Here is a 20,549-nt window from a genome sequence, read left to right as displayed (position 1 = left end):
GGCGTAGGGATCTGACAAAATTGAACAAACTAGATGTATCTCCAACTGGCAGCGAATCTAATACCCACTAAATGAGAAGAGCTGAGGCTGTAATAGTGCCTGCAATTGCAGAGGCAGAAGCGTATCTCTTAGGAACTGAGGCTGGCCAAGTCCCTGCAGGGAGAGCATATCTGGGATTTAATAGGGTTATCCCTAACATCTTTCATGCAATGGCTGTAAAATCACAAACCAGCCTCTGCAGTAAGCCATGTCTGATCACCGAAACAGAAGAGGCCAGCAGAATAGGCTGGAAAGTGCATTTGTCAGTCAAGGGCAGCTGATAAAGCCATGCAGAAGCCCATGACAGTCTGTGTGTGAGGGTATTGTAGGCCCCACACAAAATTTGCTGGATGGGAAGCTTCCACAACAAAATTACAGAGGAATGGGTTTGTTGAAGGCAGGAAACCCCTGTGCAGGGGATGGTGTCTCACCCTCTTAGCTGATACCCATGCACATAGTTATATTTGGAATTGTAACCAAACTGATCTGGTTTTTTTATCCCAGAAGAGTCAATGTCAGAGCCAGTTTCCCTGGTTCTCCCAGAGACTGTGGTGGATGGCTCAGCCAGGGCATATTTCTCAGTGCTAGGTAAGTGAAGCATTCTTAAAGTGTCACATGCTGTTTTGAGACACTACCAGGTTTCCTCAGGCTGTGCTCAGTCTACTGGAAAGCCGCCTGAACTGTGCTAATTTACACTGGAGATTGTCCTGTTCCCCAGGAGACATCATGGGCACTGCCATGCAGAACCTGCACCAGCTCCTCCAGATGCCCTTCGGCTGTGGGGAGCAGAACATGGTCCTGTTTGCACCCAACATCTACGTTCTGGACTATCTGAACAAGACAGGGCAGCTGAGTGAGGAGGTCAAATCCAAGGCCATCGGATACTTAGTGACCGGTGAGCTGGGACATGGCTTTTGCTTCTCTGTTCATTCCTTCTCTTGGCAACTGGATAAGGACACTACTGGCCACTGGCATGTATGATCTAGGGGAGGTTGCCCTGGTGCATTAAGGGACCATGTGGTAGGTCAGGTGCATATAATACAATACCTGTAAGAGGGAGAATCCTGCACTCACGTGGAGGTGGAGGATGAGAAAGGTTGGCACCCAAACAGGAACACAGGAAAAGTCCAGGACTGGCAATAACTCAGAGATCTTTCTGTAAGAAAAGGGATATATGAAATACATACATCGGGCTCCAACCATTAAACATGGCAGCTGCTTATGTAGATCTCAGTTCTTCCTTGGGATTAGGATTTAGAAAATGTCACTCACCTTTGTCTGGGCCAGAATTTTCACACACTAGCTAGGACATGTTGGCAGACATAACACCAGTACACACGGAAAGGGTGGGTATCTGCTGGCTATCAAGGGACTGTTTTTATTCAGTTGTTTCACCGAAAAATTGCACTTCCTCCAGTGAAAATTATCCTGTTTTCTGCATCCCTATCCTGAATGGGGCTCACCTTTGTATTCAATTCTCCTCTGGGAACGGTTTTTCCGTTTGTCTCAAGTCTGGGATACATTTACTTCTCCTCATCAAGTCCAGGGCAGAGAGCGGCAATGACCGCAGATATCCAGCCTGCAGGCGTTTTAGGAGAGAGGAAGAGCACAAGGATGGAGGTACTCGGAGCTGTGGGTTTGCCTGAACTTCCATCGTAACACTGAGCAGCGTAGCTCACACTCTTGCTCTTAGAAGGGGGACACTGTGTCCCATGTCTGCTACAGTTCCTTTGCATGGCTCCTTGAAAAGTACTATGACAAATAAAATATTCTTCCACTCTCTGTTTCAGGGTACCAAAGGCAACTGAACTACAAACACTGGGATGGTTCTTATAGCACCTTTGGGCCCCATTCTGGGCAAGTTGGGAATACCTGGTAAGACTTCAGTACCACTGGCTTTTTGTTTCTGCATTTCACGCCCTCCCTTTCCTTAGTGTTCTCTTGTGGTTGGTCATTGTGGAGGTTGAAATGGAGGTGGAGATGAAATGACAATCATGGCATCTCAGGATATTCAAGCAGGATAACGGAGCAGGGAAGGATGCTAAGGGAGCTGCCTTTTAGGTCTGCAATGCTGCACTGATAGCTGCTTACCTCCCCTGGCACCATTCTTCAGCTCAAGTGAGGGTGATCTGCAGCATGTCCTAGCTAGTTGCTGTTAGCAGAAGATGCTGATGATTCCCCATTTCCCACCTACCCACAGTCCCCAGGGCTATGAATGACAGGCTCTGTTCACCATCAGTCCCTGTCTCACCGGGTCACTAAGCCAGCTAACAGCTTCCAACCAGCCCTCTGAGAACAAGTCCTGTAGCCTCTACTGCTTTCTTCCAGAACAGTGATGCCCACATGGGCCCTGTGACCTACGATAGATACAGGGCCTGCTCAGGATATCTCAGTTTCCTCTGTCACTTTCAGGCTCACAGCCTTTGTCCTCAAGTCCTTTGCCCAGGCCCGGCCTCACATCTTCATAGACGAGAAGCACATTCAGGATGCTTTGATCTGGCTCACTCAAAAGCAGAAGGAGAATGGCTGTTTCCGCAGTTCTGGGACGCTCCTGAACAATGCCATGAAGGTAACGTCTGCCTGGTTGGCTCCACATGGGCTTTGTCAGGCTGGAACTTGACCTTAAGTCACTCTGGGACCAACAGAACTCTTTCAGCACTTGGGGTCTGGGGAGGAGGGGGAGTTAAATATTTAAGCTACCACAGAAGCAGGAAGAAGCCAGCAGCAGCTTCTGAAGGACTTAGCAGGGGAAGGAGGCTGGGAAGAGTTTGTCACTGCAGGACGTAGCTATGTCCACAGGCATAAGCCAGTGGTGCTGGGTGGGATCAACACCTACTTTTGTGGTTCCCTGCAGGGTGGAGTGAATGACGAGATCACGCTGACAGCCTACATCGTTATTACATTCCTGGAGATTCCTCTGCCTGTAACCGTATGTGTCTGCACCCCAGCCTGAGCCACAGATGGCACTAACCTGCCCTATTAGTGTCCCCTAGCTTATCAGGTCCCTTTACCTTTTGAAAGAAGAAATCCTGTCTGAACATCCTTTCCATTCAAGCCTAGACTGAAATAACGTTTTTCCTCCATTTTCCTCCCCTGTCCAATCCTGTCTCCCTTGTATACATTTCATTTAATATTTTTCTGAGTTCTTTTGTGGAGAATCAAGCTTTTGCTCCTTTAAAAGAGTACAGCTTGGATTAACGGTGAGTTAAATAACATTTAAATCTTTGAAATGAGCCAGATAGGTTTTCTACACCCACAAAATCTCCTTTTGTTTGTTGGAATAGTACATTCTGGTTGAACCACTTGTATGGGCCTATTGTGTCGGCACAACAGCACAGGTCTGTAGAAAAAGGTGGCACGCTCAGGGATCCATTCTCATTTTCTCTGCCTCTTCTAGACTGTTTTACTGGAAATCCCCATCCTCCATGCTTGGGGAATAAGGTATTCCTATAGGGGATACCATAAACAGTAGTCTTTGAAAAGCCTAAGGCCTATTTAAAAGCAATGTGGGTTTGGGCATTCTGATCCCTGAGCCTGTGATCCCCTCACTGTGAGACAAGCCTCTGGCACAGGTAAAACTGGGGTGTGAGTTGCAGCAGGAGGACTGCTGACCTAGAATGGTTGCCAGGCTGCCGTAATCTCTTTATAGTAGGGGCTATTTTGTGTTGAAAGTTTTTTCCTGTACAAGTCAGAACCAGCAGGAAGAATTATTTTGTCAGTAGGGTGGCACAGATGACATTAACTTCACCAGAATAATATACTTTCTTCAGTATGTGTTGTGTTCAGACAGCAAGTTCTCAGGCAGAACTGTATTGGATAACAAGGACATTTTTCATCTCCCTCTCTGAGCCTAAAAGTGCCACTGAACGTCAAGGGATTTGTCAGAATCTGATTGCGATATGGATGCATTTCAGGTTAAGCTGCATGAACTCCTGAGCACAGCATAGCACAGCCCTTAGGTATTTGATGCTATTGGCAAGCACGCAGATTATTTCTGGAAGTAAAATAAGCCATATTAGCCCCCTCATAAAAAATTTATTAGTACTGTCCTGAGCATGTGTGTTGACTGCCATGTCCTGTCATTAGACTGAACTCCCCCCCCCAAGACGGACCTTACAAACAGTAGTAAGCGTAGGAAACCTTAGGTGAGGTACAGACACTACCAATTTTGGGTTTGTTCTTTGCTTTCTCAAAAGCAGCTGAACTGCTTCTCCAGAAGCAACCACAAAAGATTTCGTCTTCCAGCAGACACCCACTGAAGGCAAAGTACAAAGCCACTGAAAAATAAGTCTTTTCCTTCTAGACCGTTGATCAAGCTGTAAGTGCGCTGTCAGGCCTCAGATTATGGCATGCCCCCCCTGCAGTGTTACTGCTTCAGTTTTATAGCAGTTTTTTCCATCACAAATGAGGAACAGTCATGTGTCTTGCTGAAAGGTCGTGGTGTCACATTGTCTGTTACTTAACGCTCTGTAAAGGAGCTGCATTTTGCATTGCTGTAGTGATTGCACCCTTGAAACATACTTGAGATTCTGGCTTCAAAAACACATGCATTGCTGATGTTACCACGTCACAAAACATGTTCCAGAAAATAGAATAAAAGATAGTCTTTCTTGTGCAAGAAATAAATTTTACCTCCAAACTAGAAGCTATGTTATCAGGTGTATAAATAGCACAATAAAATTTTGTTCAGAAGACCCTGGAAAAGGGGAGGTAAATAACAAAAAGGAAAAGATAGAGCAGAGAGTGAAAGCACAGACCAGTCTCAGGGTGATAGCTAGAGGAGGAAAGAAAGTATCCTCCCCTTGCCCCGAGACACAATCAGGCCAGTAATTCTTCCCAAGGCAGAAGGACTGGATCCCTGCTTCATAGTCTTTAAATCCAACTGGGATACAACACTACAATGAAATGTATCAAGGAAAAGCAGGTACAAGATAACGAACAGCGTTTGGCTGCCATGCTCTCCAGGGAGCACTGGACCTGGAAGAGAAGGGATACACAATGGTACAAACCTCATCAGACAGGGGAGTGAGGGTATCAAGGCTCCGTAGGTACCATCTCATTCCTGTTGTTGAAGCAACATCGAAGATGGACCTCAGTGGGAGCTCTGGCTGCTCCAGTTGAGTTTCTGTCTCTCCCCAGCACACAGTGGTGCGTAACGCTCTGTTCTGCCTGGAAATGTCAGCAGATGAGAAAGAAAACCACGTGTACACCAAGGCCCTGATGGCCTACGCCTTCGCCCTGGCAGGGAAGGAGGAGAAGCGGAAGGCATTGCTCAGCTCACTTGAAAAGGAAGCCGTGAAAAAGGGTGAGTGCCCCTGGTGGGACATCTCTTTCTTCCAACCCACTGGCCTCACATCTTCCCGTGATAAAACGGCTGCTGCGGGTGGAGCAATGTTGCAGGAGATGGCTTCTGTGGGTGGGGAGCGGTGGAGGGAGAGGAAAGACTTGCGCAAAGGGGTTGTGCTTTTGCAAACTCCCTCTCAGTGCCCGGTCTTACATCCCTGCTCCGAGGGAGTTTGTCGGGAAGCACCAGGCACCATCCGCATCCGGGCTGAACTCACAGGTAGCTCTGCTGGCATCGCTCCTCAGGCCGCTCCCCTTCCACAGCAGGCACTGCGGAGCAAAGCTTTAGCAACACGTACGGCCACTCCTTCCTTCCAGCGCGTGTGCCCAGCCTAGAACAAACCTGACCTGGCACAGCACAAGGGATGATAAGTTAGAGAAGAGCTGCGTGTGCTGAGAGAGAAAATGAACATACAGGTCATTCCAGGGGCTGTGGCACAAGCTCCGAGTAAGGAAGCTTTCTGGTGAGGTCAGGCCGGCAGTGAAAGGTTTGCCCAGGAGCTGGGCAGCAGGGCTGTGAAGGAAGTATCCCCAGCACCTTCTGCCTTGTCCATCTGCAGGTGACTACCGAGCCCTGCTCACAGTCCTTGGGCTATTTTGCCTCAGAGGGCTTGTCACAGCCCGACCCTGGCATCTCGGCTTAAAACGGGAGGGTGGGCCAGCCTGCTGCCCTGGTGACCTGCTTAGGTCCCATGTTCCTCGAGGTGCCCAAGCCCATGAATGCTGCGTGAATCTGAAGCCCAGGCCAAAGTGGTATCCAGGCCTGAGTACCGAGCCCCAGCAGTCTCCGACTGGTTGTAAACCTGCAGCAAGTGGAAACCTAGCCCTTCCCATTTCATCCCGCATGACAGACGCATCCCGGAGGCTCCGTCCTCCCAGCAGGATGGGGAGCAGCTCGAGAACACCCTTGCAATAGCTGCTACTAATTGCTCGTTGTCTTGTCTCCACGCTCGCTGCCTCCTGCGAAGACGGGTCTGTTCATTGGCAGCGGCCTGGGAAAGAGCCAGAGGTTGATCTCCCGTACTATCGCTACCGAGCTCCCTCTGCTGAAGTGGAGATGACAGCCTACGTGCTCCTCGCTCACCTCACCGCGCAGCCGGCACCTTCCCAGGAGGAGCTCTCCTTCGCGTCTCTGATTGCCAAGTGGATCAGCGGCCAGCAGAATCCCAGCGGAGGCTTCTCCTCCACCCAGGTGAGCTGCTTCCCCCCTGCCACCTCACACACCCACCTCACGAGACGGGAAGTGTCAGAGACCCGGCTGGGAGCACAGTGAGGTTGGCCAGGCCAGGGACCGTACCCCTGCAGTGTGTCCCTGCAGCAGCTACCAGGGCTGCCAAGGTCCCCAGAGGCTGGCGGCTCCCGTGTCAGGCAGTGCCTCTGGGAACGGCGGACCTTTGGGTTATTGACCCGGTTTCCTCGGCACAGTGGGGCAGACCGGCAGGGGCACAAGGGACGCGTGTCTGCGCCGTCGGAGAGGTCTCCCCCCGCAATCTGCTCGTGCACGTGAAGCTGCTGCTTCACCCCGTGGCGAGCGAGCGGAGGCTGCGCAGAGCCCCACGCCAGCGAGCTCAGGGAAGGCGCAGCTGCGGTGCCAGGGATGCAGGAGGGAACGGGCACGTGCAGAAGCTGCTCTTTGCCTCTGTCCTTCGTCCTCAAAAGCGGAGAAAGTGAGGGAGGGTGCCTGCCGACAGCAAGGGCAGCTGTGGGAGGACAGGCTGTGCAAAGGCTAACCGCATCCCCGGGGTGCCGGGACCCGTCTGCTGCAGGACACAGTGGTGGCTCTGCAAGCCCTGTCCCTCTACGGAGCTGCCACCTACGCCAAGAGCGGAGCAGCTTCCCAAGTGGCCCTGCGATCCGGAGGGGACTTCCAGCAAAACTTCCGAGTGGATGCCACCAACCGGCTGCTGCTCCAGCGCGTGGCCCTGCCCCAGGTGCCGGGGGAGTACAGCACAGAGGTGTCTGGAGAAGGATGTGTCTACCTGCAGGTGAGGGCCGTGGGGGCCGGCGGCATCCCGGGAGGGGAGCCCCTTGCCAGGCAGGGGCCAGGGAGAGGGCAGAAGGGACAGGGGAGCGGGGAGGAGTGGAAAGGAGGGCTCTGGGGCAGGGAAGAGAGGAAGAAGGGAAGAGGTGTGCGGAGGAGAAAGAGTGGGAGGAAGGAGGGAAGGATCCGCGGTGTGGAGGAGCTGTGAGTGGGAGAAGCGGGGAGGCTGGCCGGGCAGAGGACGGTCTCTCTCGCGTGCTGAGCACGCACACACACCCGCTCACCCAGAGCTGCTGGCTCTCCCCTAGACAAGCCTGAGGTACAACGTGCAGCCCACGCAGGAGGACGCACCCTTCATGCTCCGCGTCTACACGATCCCAGAGACGTGTGCGGATTCCAGGGCTCACAAGGTCTTTGACATAGGCATAAATGTCAGGTGAGTCTGTCTCTGGCTCTGAGCCTTCCTGAGAAGCCATGGGAGATGGAGGAGGTCTGGTGGTCCAGGGTGAGCCCGTCTGGAAGGACGTGGAGGGGTGCCAACTGTGACGGAAAGGGTGGCCATGCCCCCAGCTTTGACTTGAGGTGCACTGAATTTTTGTTGCTTGGTTCATTAGTTACACCGGGGAGCGCAACAGCTCCAACATGGTGATTGTTGATGTGAAGATGCTGTCGGGATTCATCCCCGTGAAGTCCTCCGTGAGGCAGGTAGAGTGCTGTGTGAAGCATTTCTTTGAGTTCATCTGTCTTTAATCAGGAGCATCAATTTCCTTATTTAAAGGAGCACCTAGTTCTTCTCCCCGTATCTTCTCCACTGTTATAGCTGTCCCTCTTTCCCTCCAGTTCTTCCACCCCTCAGCTGTGGAGGAGGGGTGGATGAGGGTTGCTAGCAGCAGCACTCCCTTTCCACCCCTCAAGCACTTGTGGTAACTTGCCGTAGCTCAAATGTATGTGCAGTTTGGCCCTCAGACTGAGAGCTGGGAGGAGACCATCAGGTCTAATTTCAGGGACTCAGGTGGGATATGTATGACAGCTGTGACAATGCCAGTCCGTCATTCCTTTTCTGTGTCAAGGAGGTGCAAGAGCATGAGATGGTGGAAACTGGGGGAGGAGTTGCTGTGCAGTGCTTCACACGAGTGTTTCTCCCAAGTCCCCTGGGAAGTACTGTCCCTGTGCTTCACATCTCAGCATCCATATGCTGAGGTTCTAGGGGTGGGAATAAACTTAGATGAGTTGAAGAAGGGTTGCCCAACTTCACTTCAGAACAGCAATCTCTTCCATGTCTGCTCTTTCCAGCTCTCAGACACCTGGTTTCACCAGATCCAACGGGTAGAAGTGAACACAAACCACGTTCTGCTGTACATCGAGCAGGTGAGGACTGACCCAGGGCTGACTGTGGGGCACACAGTGAGCTCTGCAGTGCACTGGCAATAGCATGCACAGAGATGAAGAGCAATGCTGAGTATCTCTGGGCTTGTAAACATGAGACATAGAATCATAGAATAGAATCATAGAGTCATTAAGGTTGGAAAAGACCTCTAAGATCATCAAGTCCAATCATCAACCCAACCCCATCATGCCTGCTAAACCATGTCCTGAAGTGCCATATCTACACATTTTTTGTACACCTCTAGGGATGGTGACTCCACCACTTCCCTGGACAGCCTGTTCCAACACCTGACCACTCTTTCAGTACAGAAATTTTTCCTGATATCCAATCTAAACCTCCCCCGATGCAACTTGAGGCCATTGCCTCTCGTCCTATCACTAGTTACTTGGGAGAAGAGACCAACACCTGCCTCACTACAACCTCCTTTCAGGTATCTGTAGAGAGCAATAAGGACCCCCCTCAGCCTCCTCTTCTCCAGACTAAACAACCCCATTTTCTCAGCTGCTCCTCATGAGACTTTTTGTCTAGACCCTTCACCAGCCTCGCTGCCCTTCTCTGGACACGCTCCAGCACCTCAATGTCCTTCTTGTAGTGAGGGGCCCAACACTGAACACAGTACTCGAGGCGTGGCCTTACCAGTGCTGAGTACAGAGGAACGACCACCTCTCTACTCCTGCTGGCCACACCATTCCTGATACAAGCCAGGATGACGTTGGCCTTCTTGGCCAACTGGGCACACTGCTGGCTCATGTTCAGCTGGCTGTTGACCAGCACCCCAAGATCCTCATGAGGGATCAACAAGGCCAAGTGCAAGGTCCTACACCTGGGTCGGGCTAATCCCCACTGTCAGTACAGGCTGGGGGATGAAAGGATCAAGAGCAGCCCTGCTGAGAGGGACTTGGGGGTACTGATAGACAAAAGGCTGGACATGAGCGGCAATGTGCGCTGGCAGCCCAGAGGGCCAACCGGTGTGCTGGGCTGCATCAAGAGAAGCGTGGCCAGCAGGTCGAGAGAGGTGATTCTGCCCCTCTACTCTGCTCTGGTGAGACCTCACCTGGAGTACTGCATTCAGCTCTGGAGCCCTCAGCACAAGAAGGACATGGAACTGTTGGAGCGGGTCCAAAGGAGGGCTACAAAAATGATCCGAGGGCTGGAGCACCTCTCCTATGAGGACAGGCTGAGAGAGTTGGGCTTGTTCAGCCTGGAGAAGAGAAGGTTGTGGGGAGACCTGATTGCAGCCTTTCAGTACTTAAAGGGAGCCTATAGGAAAGATGGGGACAATCTTTTTAGTAGAGACAACAGTGACAGGACGAGGGGTAATGGTTTTTAAACTAAAACAGGGTAGGTTTAGGCTGGATATAAGGAAGAAATTCTTTACAATGAGAGTTCTGAAACACTGGAACGGGTTGCCCAGAGAGGTAGTGGAGGCCCCATCCCTGGAAATATTCAAGACCACGCTGGACAGGGCTCTGAGCAACCTGATCTAGTTAGCGGTGTCCCTGCTCACTGCGGGGGGGTTGGACTAGATGACCTCTAGGAGTCCCTTCCAACCCAAAACTTTCTATGATTCTATGATTCTATCCTTTTCTGCCGGGCAGCTTTCCAGCCACTCTTCCCCAAGCCTGTAGCATCACATGGGGTTGTTGTGACCCAAGTGCAGGACCCGGCACTTGGCCTTGTTGAACCTCATACAGTTGGCCTCGGCCCATCGATCCCATCTGTCCAGATCCCTCTGCAGACCCTGCCTAGACTCAAGCAGATATCCAGGACTGCTGGCAGATGATGGAGAGTGGCTTGGCCAGCTCCTCCACCAGCTCCCTCAGCACTCTCGGGTAGATCCCGTCGGCCCCATGGACTTGTGAGTGTCCAGGTGGGGCAGAAGGTTGTTAACGGCTTCCTCCTGGATTATGAGAGGTTTGTTCTGCTCTCCATCCCTGTCTTCCAGCTCGGGGGGCTGAGCACCCTGGGAATAGGGCACACACCTCTCTGCCACTGGCGTTGTCTCCATCTGGCAGGAGACTCCCCTGTCCCAGCCTTTCCCTGAGCCCCGCGGGGCCCAGCCTGGGCCCTGACCTCCCCACCGGGGTGGGGAGAGGCCCTGCGGTCCCCCTCAGCCGGGCCGGCAGTCCCTGCACCCTGCGGGGCCCAGGCGCGGGTGTCAGGGGACGGCGAGGGAGCCCGCGGCAGCGCGGAGCCGGCCCTCAGCCCCCGCCGCCTCTCCCCACAGCTGAGCAGCGAGACCCTCAGCTTCTCCTTCACGGTGGAGCGGGACGTCTCCGTGCGGGGCCTGAAGCCGGCCCCAGTCAGGGTCTACGACTACTACGAGACCGGTGAGTGCAGGGCTGGGGCCAGGTGGGCAGCGGGCGCGGGGACCCCCTTCCTCTGACGCCCTGCACTCTGCCTTCCCCCGCTCCTCTTTTCCAGGAGAGTTCGCTGCGCGGGAGTACAGCGCGCCCTGCGCCGCAGGTAGGGAGCCGGGAGCCCCAGCGTGACCGGGCACGGGTGTCTTTGCCTGCGTGGGTGTCCCACGTGTGAGGTTGGAATCTCCTCCGGGACGGAGCACCGCGCTCAGCCTTCGCGTCTCTGCCCTGTGTGGGGCTGAGCTCGCCGTGCTGCAGACGTGGAAGGGTACCGAGGAGTTGTCTCCCGAACATCGTGGTGACATTTTGGCGTTCGCAGCAGTGTGGGCTCGTCCAAAATCCACCGTTCCTGAACCGTCAGAGCGGTTCCCGTCGTCAGGTTCTCCTGGCTTGACTGACGGTCGTGTCCCTGTTCTGTTACCACCCCTTGGACTTCTTGGAGTTCAAGCTTCTTGCACCATTCTTGTCTCAGATATGAGGCGTCCTCTGGTCGTGCCTGAGAGTTCCCACTGCTGTAGCTGTGGGATCATGCTGAGGGGACTTGGCCTTTTCAAACCCCCTGGCGCACTCCTCCCCAAAAGCCCTCTTGTCTAGAGCAATAGGGCAAATCAAGGCCACCAAAAGGTATCCCATAAAGCAGCATGTCATGGTCTGACCTACCTACGATTCCATGCGACGCTCGGGAAGCTCCTGCCCAAGGCTGGCATACTGTTTCACTAAAGCTGCAATGCGGTGCTGCTCTTAGCCCCTCACTTTCTACTCTGAGCATGGAGCCGTACCTGCGGTAGGAAGCCCTCATGACAGAGGAATCCCTCCCAGCCCTTCCTATTGAAGAGGTAAGTCTTTGGCTCTTACAGGAACTTGGACTCGCCCCTCTTGTATGGCGACAGAAAGCTGCCCTGGTGGCAGACCCCCACCCGTACACACAGCCACGTCACTCCTCGGTGTGGGGGGTCGTCGTTCTCCACCACGGCACCCTAGCCTGCTTAGCAGCTGTCTGCGGCAAAGCCCACAGTGGTGCCGGCACACTGCGGCGTGCCTGTAAGCAACGCCGCTCTCCTTGGATCCCAGGGGATGGCAAGTTTGCCTTAAACAGCTGCTATCTGGAGCACCAGCTGCTTCCTGCTCAGCTACTCTGCTGCCCAAGCAGGAGGGGGGGTCTCTGAGGAGACGGGTGTTCCTCGTGACCCTAGGCAGCCAGCCCTCCATCCTGGTTTGGAGTCTGAGCTAGGAGGATGGAGAGGCTGTGATCTTTGAGGGATTCTCCGCAGTGCAAGGCCACGTGTTTGGCTTAGGAGCACGGGTGATATAGGAGCTTCTGTGGAAGGCCCTGATCAGTGGTTCTCCTCCTATCTTCTATGAAGTCTTCCTGGCTTCCCATCAGTTTCCCAGCCTCAAGTGTTTGGAATATGGAGGCTTCTGGAAAGCACTGAGACCCTGGGAAGTGGCTTTTCACAGGGCCTAAATGTGGCATCTGAGAGTGGGGAAAAAGTGATCTGGACTTGGGGAAGGCAAAATCTCTGTCTCGTGCTGATGTTAAATGGTGAAATTTATCTCCTTTTGTGTTCTTATCTGGTGTCTTGCAAAAGAGCTGGAGCTCCCACGCTTTTACTCCGTACTGCTTGCTAACCTGGGCTGTGTCTGTAGGTACAGCTGCGTTCTGCCGATTCTGGGCCAGCAGCCTCCCTTCATGGAAAAAACGTGCCCAAGTCGTTAAGATAGACACTGAGTGGACAGTAAAGCATTTCCAAAGCGTGTATTGGGGTCGTCTGGTTATTCAGTCTGGGACTAGTGGGGAGGCTTTAGATTTTAGGCTACTCTTCCCCATGTCTGTTAAAAGGCAGAGATTTTATCTTCCTTGGAAAGGATGACGGGAACTTGCTAGTTATGAGGTTCATCCACTGGTCTAGGTGCCCAAGATGGTCTGCACTGAGTAAAAGGCAGATCTCAGAAAGCTTCCTACCCTGCCCTGAGCAGTACTGGTGCAGCAGATTCCTTCCACTCTCCGCAGAGAAATAAATACACTGTAAGAGCATGTCTCATTGCTGCACTGAACTTCCTTGCTGCCTGTTTGCACTGTGCTTCTCTGTCCATCCGAGATGTGACAAACTCCGTTCTGCTTATCTCTCCCAGTGGGTCAGGAAGAGTCTCGGCCCTCTCTCAACCTCGCATGGCTTTGAAGCTGACAGGAGTGTTGAGTACTAAGGATGACCCTCAACCCTGGTCAAACAGCATCGCACTCTCCTGCGCTGTGCTTCATGCACAGTCTGGCCTCCCAAACCCACATCTTGCTCTATCTCTTGGCCTGCGGGAGGGAGCTGGCGTACCTCTCTAACTCCTGTACCCTCCCGTTTTCTTTCACCCTTGCAGAAGAAGTAGACCAGGGCAATGCATGAAGAATACTGCCAGTTGCTGGAACCTGCCTGCCTCACTTACCACCACCACCATCTGTGGAGAGGATGGAGTGACAGATGAGTAGTGCCTGCAAGGAATGAAAAATGAACTTTACAAATAAATTAACTGTACTCACCAATGATTTTTGGACAGTTTATTCCCAATTCTGTTTTTTTTCTGCTCAGCCTCCAGTCATGGCTTTAATCTCCCTGGCTTCTTAGGCGGAAGAGCATCCCATCCAGCCATCCCTCCTGCGTGCAGCGCAGTAAGGCTGACAAGTATGGAATAAAACGAGGACCCAATGATTTAAACTGGGGTCAGCCTTTCTGATGTAGCCCTCTCAGTGTTATGTACTCTGAACTCACCATCTGAGATCCTGTCTAATCACCAGAGAAGGACAGGTACTTCTTGAGAACAATTTCTCTCCCCTGGCTTAGAAACCATAACCTTGACTGAAGTGGTCTCTGCAGGTGCCTAGCCACGTCTCCCACCGGTCAGCAGCCTAGGTGATCAGCTAATGTTACATGAAATTCAACCTCTGTGATGCGCCCTGTAGACACCCCTTCCAGGATTGCTTCTTGTTTGTAGAAGAGTGGGAGGAGATAACAACGGCCTGCCCTCTTGTAAGATCAGAGTGTGCGTGGTGGGGCAGGAGGGATGTGTGCATGCGTTATGCCTTCAGCTGCTAACTTATAAAGGCCCGTTCTCCAGCTGAGGCTTGGGCCTTCCTGTGGAAACTTCCATATTCTGTGCCTGCTGCTTCTGGGACGTCCCGGAGGAGTTGTGGGTAAACACTCTTTTGGCAAGCAGCTTGGCCTAGGAGCTAGTGGCATTTGCCAGTAACCTACCTACCTAAGTCTAGTTTAAATGGCACGTTTATTTAAATCATAAGATTGCTTTGGTGAAACTGTCTGTAGTCCTCTTACAGTTAGATATCTCCAGGAACGCTCACCTTTTCTTGGTTTTGTCCTGTTAATTTCTGGTTTTAACTCTTGAATGGCAGAAGGTTCTGATGTGACTGTCTATTCTCAGGAAATGCTTGTTGCTAGGTGTCATGGCTTACTGTGCATCCAAAGTACTCACAGCTACTTGTTCCATCCCATTTTTTTTAGCATACCTATCCAAGCAGTGTTACTGAGAACAAATAAAGTTTTTCATCTGTTTTACTAGATAATAATATTATGTCGCTTTGTCTCCTGTGGTGTTTCGTATTCACTCACTCAAGACCTTTTTGACACTTCATATTCAGACAAGTCTATGGAATGGACTGGCATCAGTGAAAGCTGAGCAAAATTCCTAATCAAGCATGAATACTAATTGCATTTTGTTTTGATTTAGAAACAGTAAAACCACCTAATTTCCCACCATGAGGCAATTCCTTTTCCAAAGGAACCTAGTTTTTGGTTGCTGAATGAAACTGTTTTGATTTCAGACCATTGTGATTTGCCTTTGAAGCATGCAATCCTTGCTCCATGGGGACAGAAATTCAATGTTCGACATTCCTGTACTTCCTTCAGGTAGCCTTGCTGAAGTTTCCTACACGGTATGCCACAGAGGACCTGCAGGTGTGTGACTTTGATGATTCACAGCCTGGTCGAGCAGGGAGATTTTAAAACTGCTTTACAGATACGGGCTAGCCAGGGTGCCCCAAATGGCACTGACGTGGCTGCGCGTGGGCAACAGTTAGGTGTTCTCTGGTTTAAAACCAAGTGGCAGCAAAACACAGTGTTAACTCTTTCCGTGACAGAAAACCATTATCCAGATTCTGTGACTGGAACACACTCCAGTGATGTTACAGACTTTTCAACTGAATTATCATGATGATCACTTTGTTTTGAGGCAGCAAAGATTCCACACCGTAACCGTGGTAGAGTACTCGCCAAAATGCAAATAGAAATCGAGGAGCAGCTGCCATCCATCTACAGCCAGCTGTTACGGAGGGCCTGTGTTTGCAGACCTGTGTCTGTGCGCACAAGTTGCAGACCTGGCACTTTTGAACCTGCCTGCCCTTAACTGATGGTCTCGGCTGGGACCGTGCCTCTGCAATGCGTTCCGTCCCTCGTGACGCCAGAGCTGGGGGACGGCTATAACAGGGGCCGGAGCAAACTGCTTTCCTCGCACAGTGAGGAATTCCAGCTCATGTAGAAGAAAGAGGGTCCTGAGACACCCGCGTGGGCAATGACAACGCAAAGAGCTTCAGCATCAAACAAACTGAAGCAAGTACCAGTTCTCTGCCGCATCGCTGACTTACATTTTCGACAACCTGTGTCTGTGTACATGAAAGAAGCTGCCTGAGGGGCTCCTGCGGGCGTGTTTGCGTAAGTTTAGGTTGGCAGGGTCAAAGACACCTCTGCACACAGAACCACGTAAATAAAATACACCGAGCGCCATATGACCTACTGAACTAAGGCTGGTTGCCTCCGCATCCCTGGGAGAGATCTAGACTAGAGAGAACATGGTTATTTGGAAAATGGACATGCAAGAAGTTTAACCCAAACCACTGGATGGGAATCCAGGGCCTCCCTTCTGAATTCTGTTGAAGCACTGTAAGTCTGGTTGTGAGGAAGAAAGAAACGCCTGTATCAGAATTACTCAAAAAACCCAAAATAGATATACAGGCCTCCACTGAGGGGAAGAGCATAAAGTTCTCATTAAAAACGCCAAGTAGTTTGGCTCATGAGGTGGTTCTTGGTTTAAATTCTGACTAATTACACTGTTAAGTTCACAGTCCCTCTCTGAATTAATTTCAACTCTTTAGGAACAAGCAGGCAACGTCTTCCCTGCCAGAACGGGAAAGTCCATGGATCTGCACTTCTATCTGGCCTGCTGTGAAAGATCAGACTGGATGGCTTCACACTGTCCTTCCACCTCATAGCAGTGATTTCACAGTGGGATCAAGGGCAATATGTGATCACAGGTTTATGTCCAAGGATTATCCTGCAGAAAACATCCGCTTTTAGAGGCAGGGAGCCAAGCTTCCTGTGCATAATGGATCAGGTAGGATTTCCTTTCCTCCTGGAGAACTGGCAAGTACGGAGGCGAACCTCCCCACTGCCAGAAGCTGTCTGCCTCCTGGTAGTGCTGGGGAGCTGCCAGACACCACCTTGCCGTAGATGGCTCTGGATTTAAATCTCGGGCCATTACAGTCTGAGCTATGGATGGGAGGAGAGACAAAAGGCAGTAGCAAAAAATAAGGCCAGAGGCATCTGGTGAGAATCAAAACTTAATTTATTTACAGCATTACGTCCTTTTCGGTGTTCAGATGTCCTCCTCTAACATTTCTATAGGCGCCCTTAGCAAGAAGATCTTCTAGGGGCAGGGACACATCGGTTGATCCAGCAAGGCTCAGACAAGATGTGCTCTTCAGGCATTTCGCTGTTGAGTGTCGGCTGGAGGTGAAAAGGATACCGTGAGAAGGAAGGGAAAAAAACAACCCAGGGCAGAGTCCGACAGGTCCCCACCAAAGACACCGTGAACAATGCCAAAATGTCACCACGACGTTCAGGAGACAACTCCTCAGTACCCTTCTGCATCTGCAGCACGGCGAGCTCGGCCCCACACAGGGCAGAGACACGAAGGCTGAGCGCAGTGCTCCGTCCCGGAGGAGATTCCAACCTCACACGTGGGACACCCACGCAGGCAAAGACACCCGCGCCCGGTCACGCTGGGGCTCCCGGCTCCCTACCTGCGGCGCAGGGCGCGCTGTACTCCCGCGCAGCGAACTCTCCTGGAAAAGAGGAGCAGGGGAAGGCAGAGTGCAGGGCGTCAGAGGAAGGGGGTCCCCACCAGCCCGCTGCCCGCCCGGCCCCGGCCCCGCACTCACCGGTCTCGTAGTAGTCGTAGACCCTGACTGGGGCCGGCTTCAGGCCCCGCACGGGGACATCCCGCTCCACGGTGAAGGAGAAGCTGAGGGTCTCGCTGCTCAGCTGCGGGGAGAAGTGGCAGAGGCTGAGGGCCGGCTCCGCGCTGCCGCGGGCTCCCTCGCCGTCCCCTGACACCCACGCCCGGGCCCCGCGGGGCTCAGGGAAAGGCTGCCGGGGCTGGGGGCTCAGTGCTGGTAAGCCCGGCAAAGGTCAGTATGGGACTCGTCCCGCTGTTGTCAGAGCCACAGTGGTTCTGAGTCCCAGATCTTCCGCCCTGCGCGGCCAGATGTCCCCAGCCCCGTGCCCCTGACCCATCCTCACCCCAGACGGACACTCACCTTCTCCAGGTACAGCAGGACGTGGTTGGCACTCAGCTCCGTGCGCTCAATAACGGGACGGCCTTCCAGCTGGAGGAAGAAGACCAAGAAGTGACTGCTCTGAGGGGGGTCTCCCTGTGCCCCTTACCCAGCCTGAGGGATGGAGGCACTGCGGGTGAAAGCCCAGGGTACTCGGGGAGCTGCCCCCTCGACGTGCCGCGGGGCATGGCGGTCCCCAGGCTGTCCCCTCCCAGCCTGGATGATGAAGTACGGCCCGGCTCCAGCCGGGACTGAGCCCTGGTTCAAGCACAGTGATGAAACCATTCGATGAAAATACACTCCTTCTGGCTTCCTAGGTCTGTGGTATCCTAAGACTGCCTTTCTCTTCCAAACCAGGCACCTGCTCAGCGTCTCAGTGACCCAACACCTAGACAGTTACAAGGCTTTAAGGCAGTGTCAAATCAGCAGAGGGAAAAAGGAAACAGCACAACTTTCGAATGCCCTATGCACAGAAAAAGCTTTTAGGGACCTATTGGGACACAGTGATAATACAGGTGCCCATCACCAGTCTAAAGAAAAAATTTATAATACACTCTATTTTTCCTAGCTTCATCACATTGTCTCCCCTTGGGCTGGCCTTGAGCCAGGTACGAAAAGAGAACACTGTACACGGGAAACATGCAGGGGAAAATGGTTAGATCGAGCTGATTCCAACCCTGAAGCCTGCTAGTTTGCTGCACACGCTTGGAAGGTGTCTTGAAGCTAAGAAGCTGGATGTTTCTTGTTTGACAAACAGCATCCTACCTTCCTCACAGAGGACTTCACGGGGATGAATCCCGACAGCATCTTCACATCAACAATCACCATGTTGGAGCTGTTGCGCTCCCCAGTGTAACTAAGGAACCAAGCAACAAAAATTCAGTGCACCTCAAGTCGAAGCTGGGGGCATGGCCACCCTTTCCGTCACAGTTGGTGCCCCACCACATCCTGACAGTCCAGCACCTTCTTATCCAGCTGTGCCAGGGCCTCCTGGTCACCTGCGCAGTATCTCACTCGCCCAGCCCTGCGCTGCCCACACAGCTCCACCACTGCAGGACATGTCCTTCCTCCACAGCCTCTCCTCCCAGCCCAGCTCCTTTCAGCTGCCCCCTTTCCCAGGGATGCGCTGCCCCTCCCGGGCTTCCAGACGGGCTCACCCTGGACCACCAGACCTCCTCCATCTCCCATGGCTTCTCAGGAAGGCTCAGAGCCAGAGACAGACTCACCTGACATTTATGCCTATGTCAAAGACCTTGTGAGCCCTGGAGTCCGCACACGTCTCTGGGATCGTGTAGACGTGGAGCATGAAGGGTGCGTCCTCCTGCGTGGGCTGCACGTTGTACCTCAGGCTTGTCTAGGGGAGAGCCAGCAGCTCTGGGTGAGCGGGTGTGTGTGCGTGCTCAGCACGCGAGAGAGACCGTCCTCTGCCCGGCCAGCCTCCCCGCTTCTCCCACTCACAGCTCCTCCACACTGCGGGATCCTTCCCTCCTTCCTCCCACTCTTTCTCCTCCGCACACCTCTTCCCTTCTTCCTCTCTTCCCTGCCCCAGAGCCCTCCCTTCCGCTCCTCCCCGCTCCCCTGTCCCTTCTGCCCTCTCCCTGGCCCCTGCCTGGCGAGGGGCTCCCCTCCCGGGACGCCGCCGGCCCCCACGGCCCTCACCTGCAGGTAGACGCATCCTTCTCCAGACACCTCCGTGCTGTACTCCCCCGGCACCTGGGGCAGGGCCACGCGCTGGAGCAGCAGCCGGTTGGTGGCATCCACTCGGAAGTTTTGCTGGAAGTCCCCTCCGGATCGCAGGGCCACTTGGGAAGCTGCTCCGCTCTTGGCGTAGGTGGCAGCTCCGTAGAGGGACAGGGCTTGCAGAGCCACCACTGTGTCCTGCAGCAGACGGGTCCCGGCACCCCGGGGATGCGGTTAGGCTTTGCACAGCCTGTCCTCCCACAGCTGCCCTTGCCGTCGGCAGGCACCCTCCCTCACTTTCTCCGCTTTTGAGGACGAAGGACAGAGGCAAAGAGCAGCTTCTGCACGTGCCCGTTCCCTCCTGAGTCCCTGGCACCGCAGCTGCGCCTTCCCTGAGCTCGCTGGCGTGGGGCTCTGCGCAGCCTCCGCTCGCTCGCCACGGGGTGAAGCAGCAGCTTCACGTGCACGAGCAGATTGTGGGGGGAGACCTCTCCGATGGCGCAGACACGCGTCCCTTGTGCCCCTGCCGGTCTGCCCCACTGTGCCGAGGAAACCGGGTCAATAACCCAAAGGTCCGCCATTCCCAGAGGCACTGCCTGACACGGGAGCCGCCAGCCTCTGGGGACCTTGGCAGCCCTGGTAGCTGCTGCAGGGACACACTGCAGGGGTACGGTCCCTGGCCTGGCCAACCTCACTGTGCTCCCAGCCGGGTCTCTGACACTTCCCGTCTCGTGAGGTGGGTGTGTGAGGTGGCAGGGGGGAAGCAGCTCACCTGGGTGGAGGAGAAGCCTCCGCTGGGATTCTGCTGGCCGCTGATCCACTTGGCAATCAGAGACGCGAAGGAGAGCTCCTCCTGCGAAGGTGCCGGCTGCGCGGTGAGGTGAGCGAGGAGCACGTAGGCTGTCATCTCCACTTCAGCAGAGGGAGCTCGGTAGCGATAGTACGGGAGATCAACCTCTGGCTCTTTCCCAGGCCGCTGCCAATGAACAGACCCGTCTTCGCAGGAGGCGGCGAGCGTGGAGACAAGACAACGAGCAATTAGTAGCAGCTATTGCAAGGGTGTTCTCGAGCTGCTCCCCATCCTGCTGGGAGGACGGAGCCTCTGGGATGCGTCTGTCATGCGGGATGAAATGGGAAGGGCTAGGT

The 20,549-nt window shown here is 53.6% G+C and overlaps 2 protein-coding genes across 3 annotated transcripts in view; one reads left to right on the top strand and one right to left on the bottom strand.

Annotated features, from left to right (window-relative positions):
- The window catches only part of LOC104336122 (alpha-2-macroglobulin), a 41,967-nt gene extending 27,324 nt beyond the window's left edge, over window positions 1–14,643 (top strand). For both annotated transcript variants that reach the window (XM_075441342.1, XM_075441333.1), the window contains exons 23-36: window positions 544–627; window positions 758–934; window positions 1,830–1,914; window positions 2,452–2,608; window positions 2,894–2,968; window positions 5,179–5,344; window positions 6,351–6,574; window positions 7,149–7,367; window positions 7,672–7,799; window positions 7,978–8,068; window positions 8,657–8,731; window positions 10,978–11,080; window positions 11,175–11,216; window positions 13,481–14,643. In XM_075441342.1, coding sequence (XP_075297457.1) covers window positions 544–627; window positions 758–934; window positions 1,830–1,914; window positions 2,452–2,608; window positions 2,894–2,968; window positions 5,179–5,344; window positions 6,351–6,574; window positions 7,149–7,367; window positions 7,672–7,799; window positions 7,978–8,068; window positions 8,657–8,731; window positions 10,978–11,080; window positions 11,175–11,216; window positions 13,481–13,506 — 1,652 coding nt within the window. In that variant the 3' untranslated portion in view covers window positions 13,507–14,643. The remainder of the gene's footprint in view (window positions 1–543; window positions 628–757; window positions 935–1,829; window positions 1,915–2,451; window positions 2,609–2,893; window positions 2,969–5,178; window positions 5,345–6,350; window positions 6,575–7,148; window positions 7,368–7,671; window positions 7,800–7,977; window positions 8,069–8,656; window positions 8,732–10,977; window positions 11,081–11,174; window positions 11,217–13,480) is intronic.
- Window positions 14,644–16,714: 2,071 nt separating this feature from the next.
- The window catches only part of A2M (alpha-2-macroglobulin), a 29,602-nt gene continuing 25,767 nt past the window's right edge, over window positions 16,715–20,549 (bottom strand). Inside the window, exons 29-36 of the mRNA XM_075441318.1 lie at window positions 20,176–20,399; window positions 19,383–19,601; window positions 18,950–19,077; window positions 18,489–18,579; window positions 17,706–17,774; window positions 17,328–17,430; window positions 17,190–17,231; window positions 16,715–16,893 (exon numbers count right to left, since the gene is read on the bottom strand). Of these exons, the coding sequence (XP_075297433.1) occupies window positions 16,868–16,893; window positions 17,190–17,231; window positions 17,328–17,430; window positions 17,706–17,774; window positions 18,489–18,579; window positions 18,950–19,077; window positions 19,383–19,601; window positions 20,176–20,399 (902 nt within the window). The 3' untranslated portion in view covers window positions 16,715–16,867. The remainder of the gene's footprint in view (window positions 16,894–17,189; window positions 17,232–17,327; window positions 17,431–17,705; window positions 17,775–18,488; window positions 18,580–18,949; window positions 19,078–19,382; window positions 19,602–20,175; window positions 20,400–20,549) is intronic.

This window comes from Opisthocomus hoazin, chromosome 1 (assembly GCF_030867145.1).
Source record: "Opisthocomus hoazin isolate bOpiHoa1 chromosome 1, bOpiHoa1.hap1, whole genome shotgun sequence".
NCBI classification, from domain to species: Eukaryota; Metazoa; Chordata; class Aves; order Opisthocomiformes; family Opisthocomidae; genus Opisthocomus; species Opisthocomus hoazin.
Note: the sequence above shows the minus strand (reverse complement) of the source record. Positions and strands in the feature narration are given on the sequence as shown.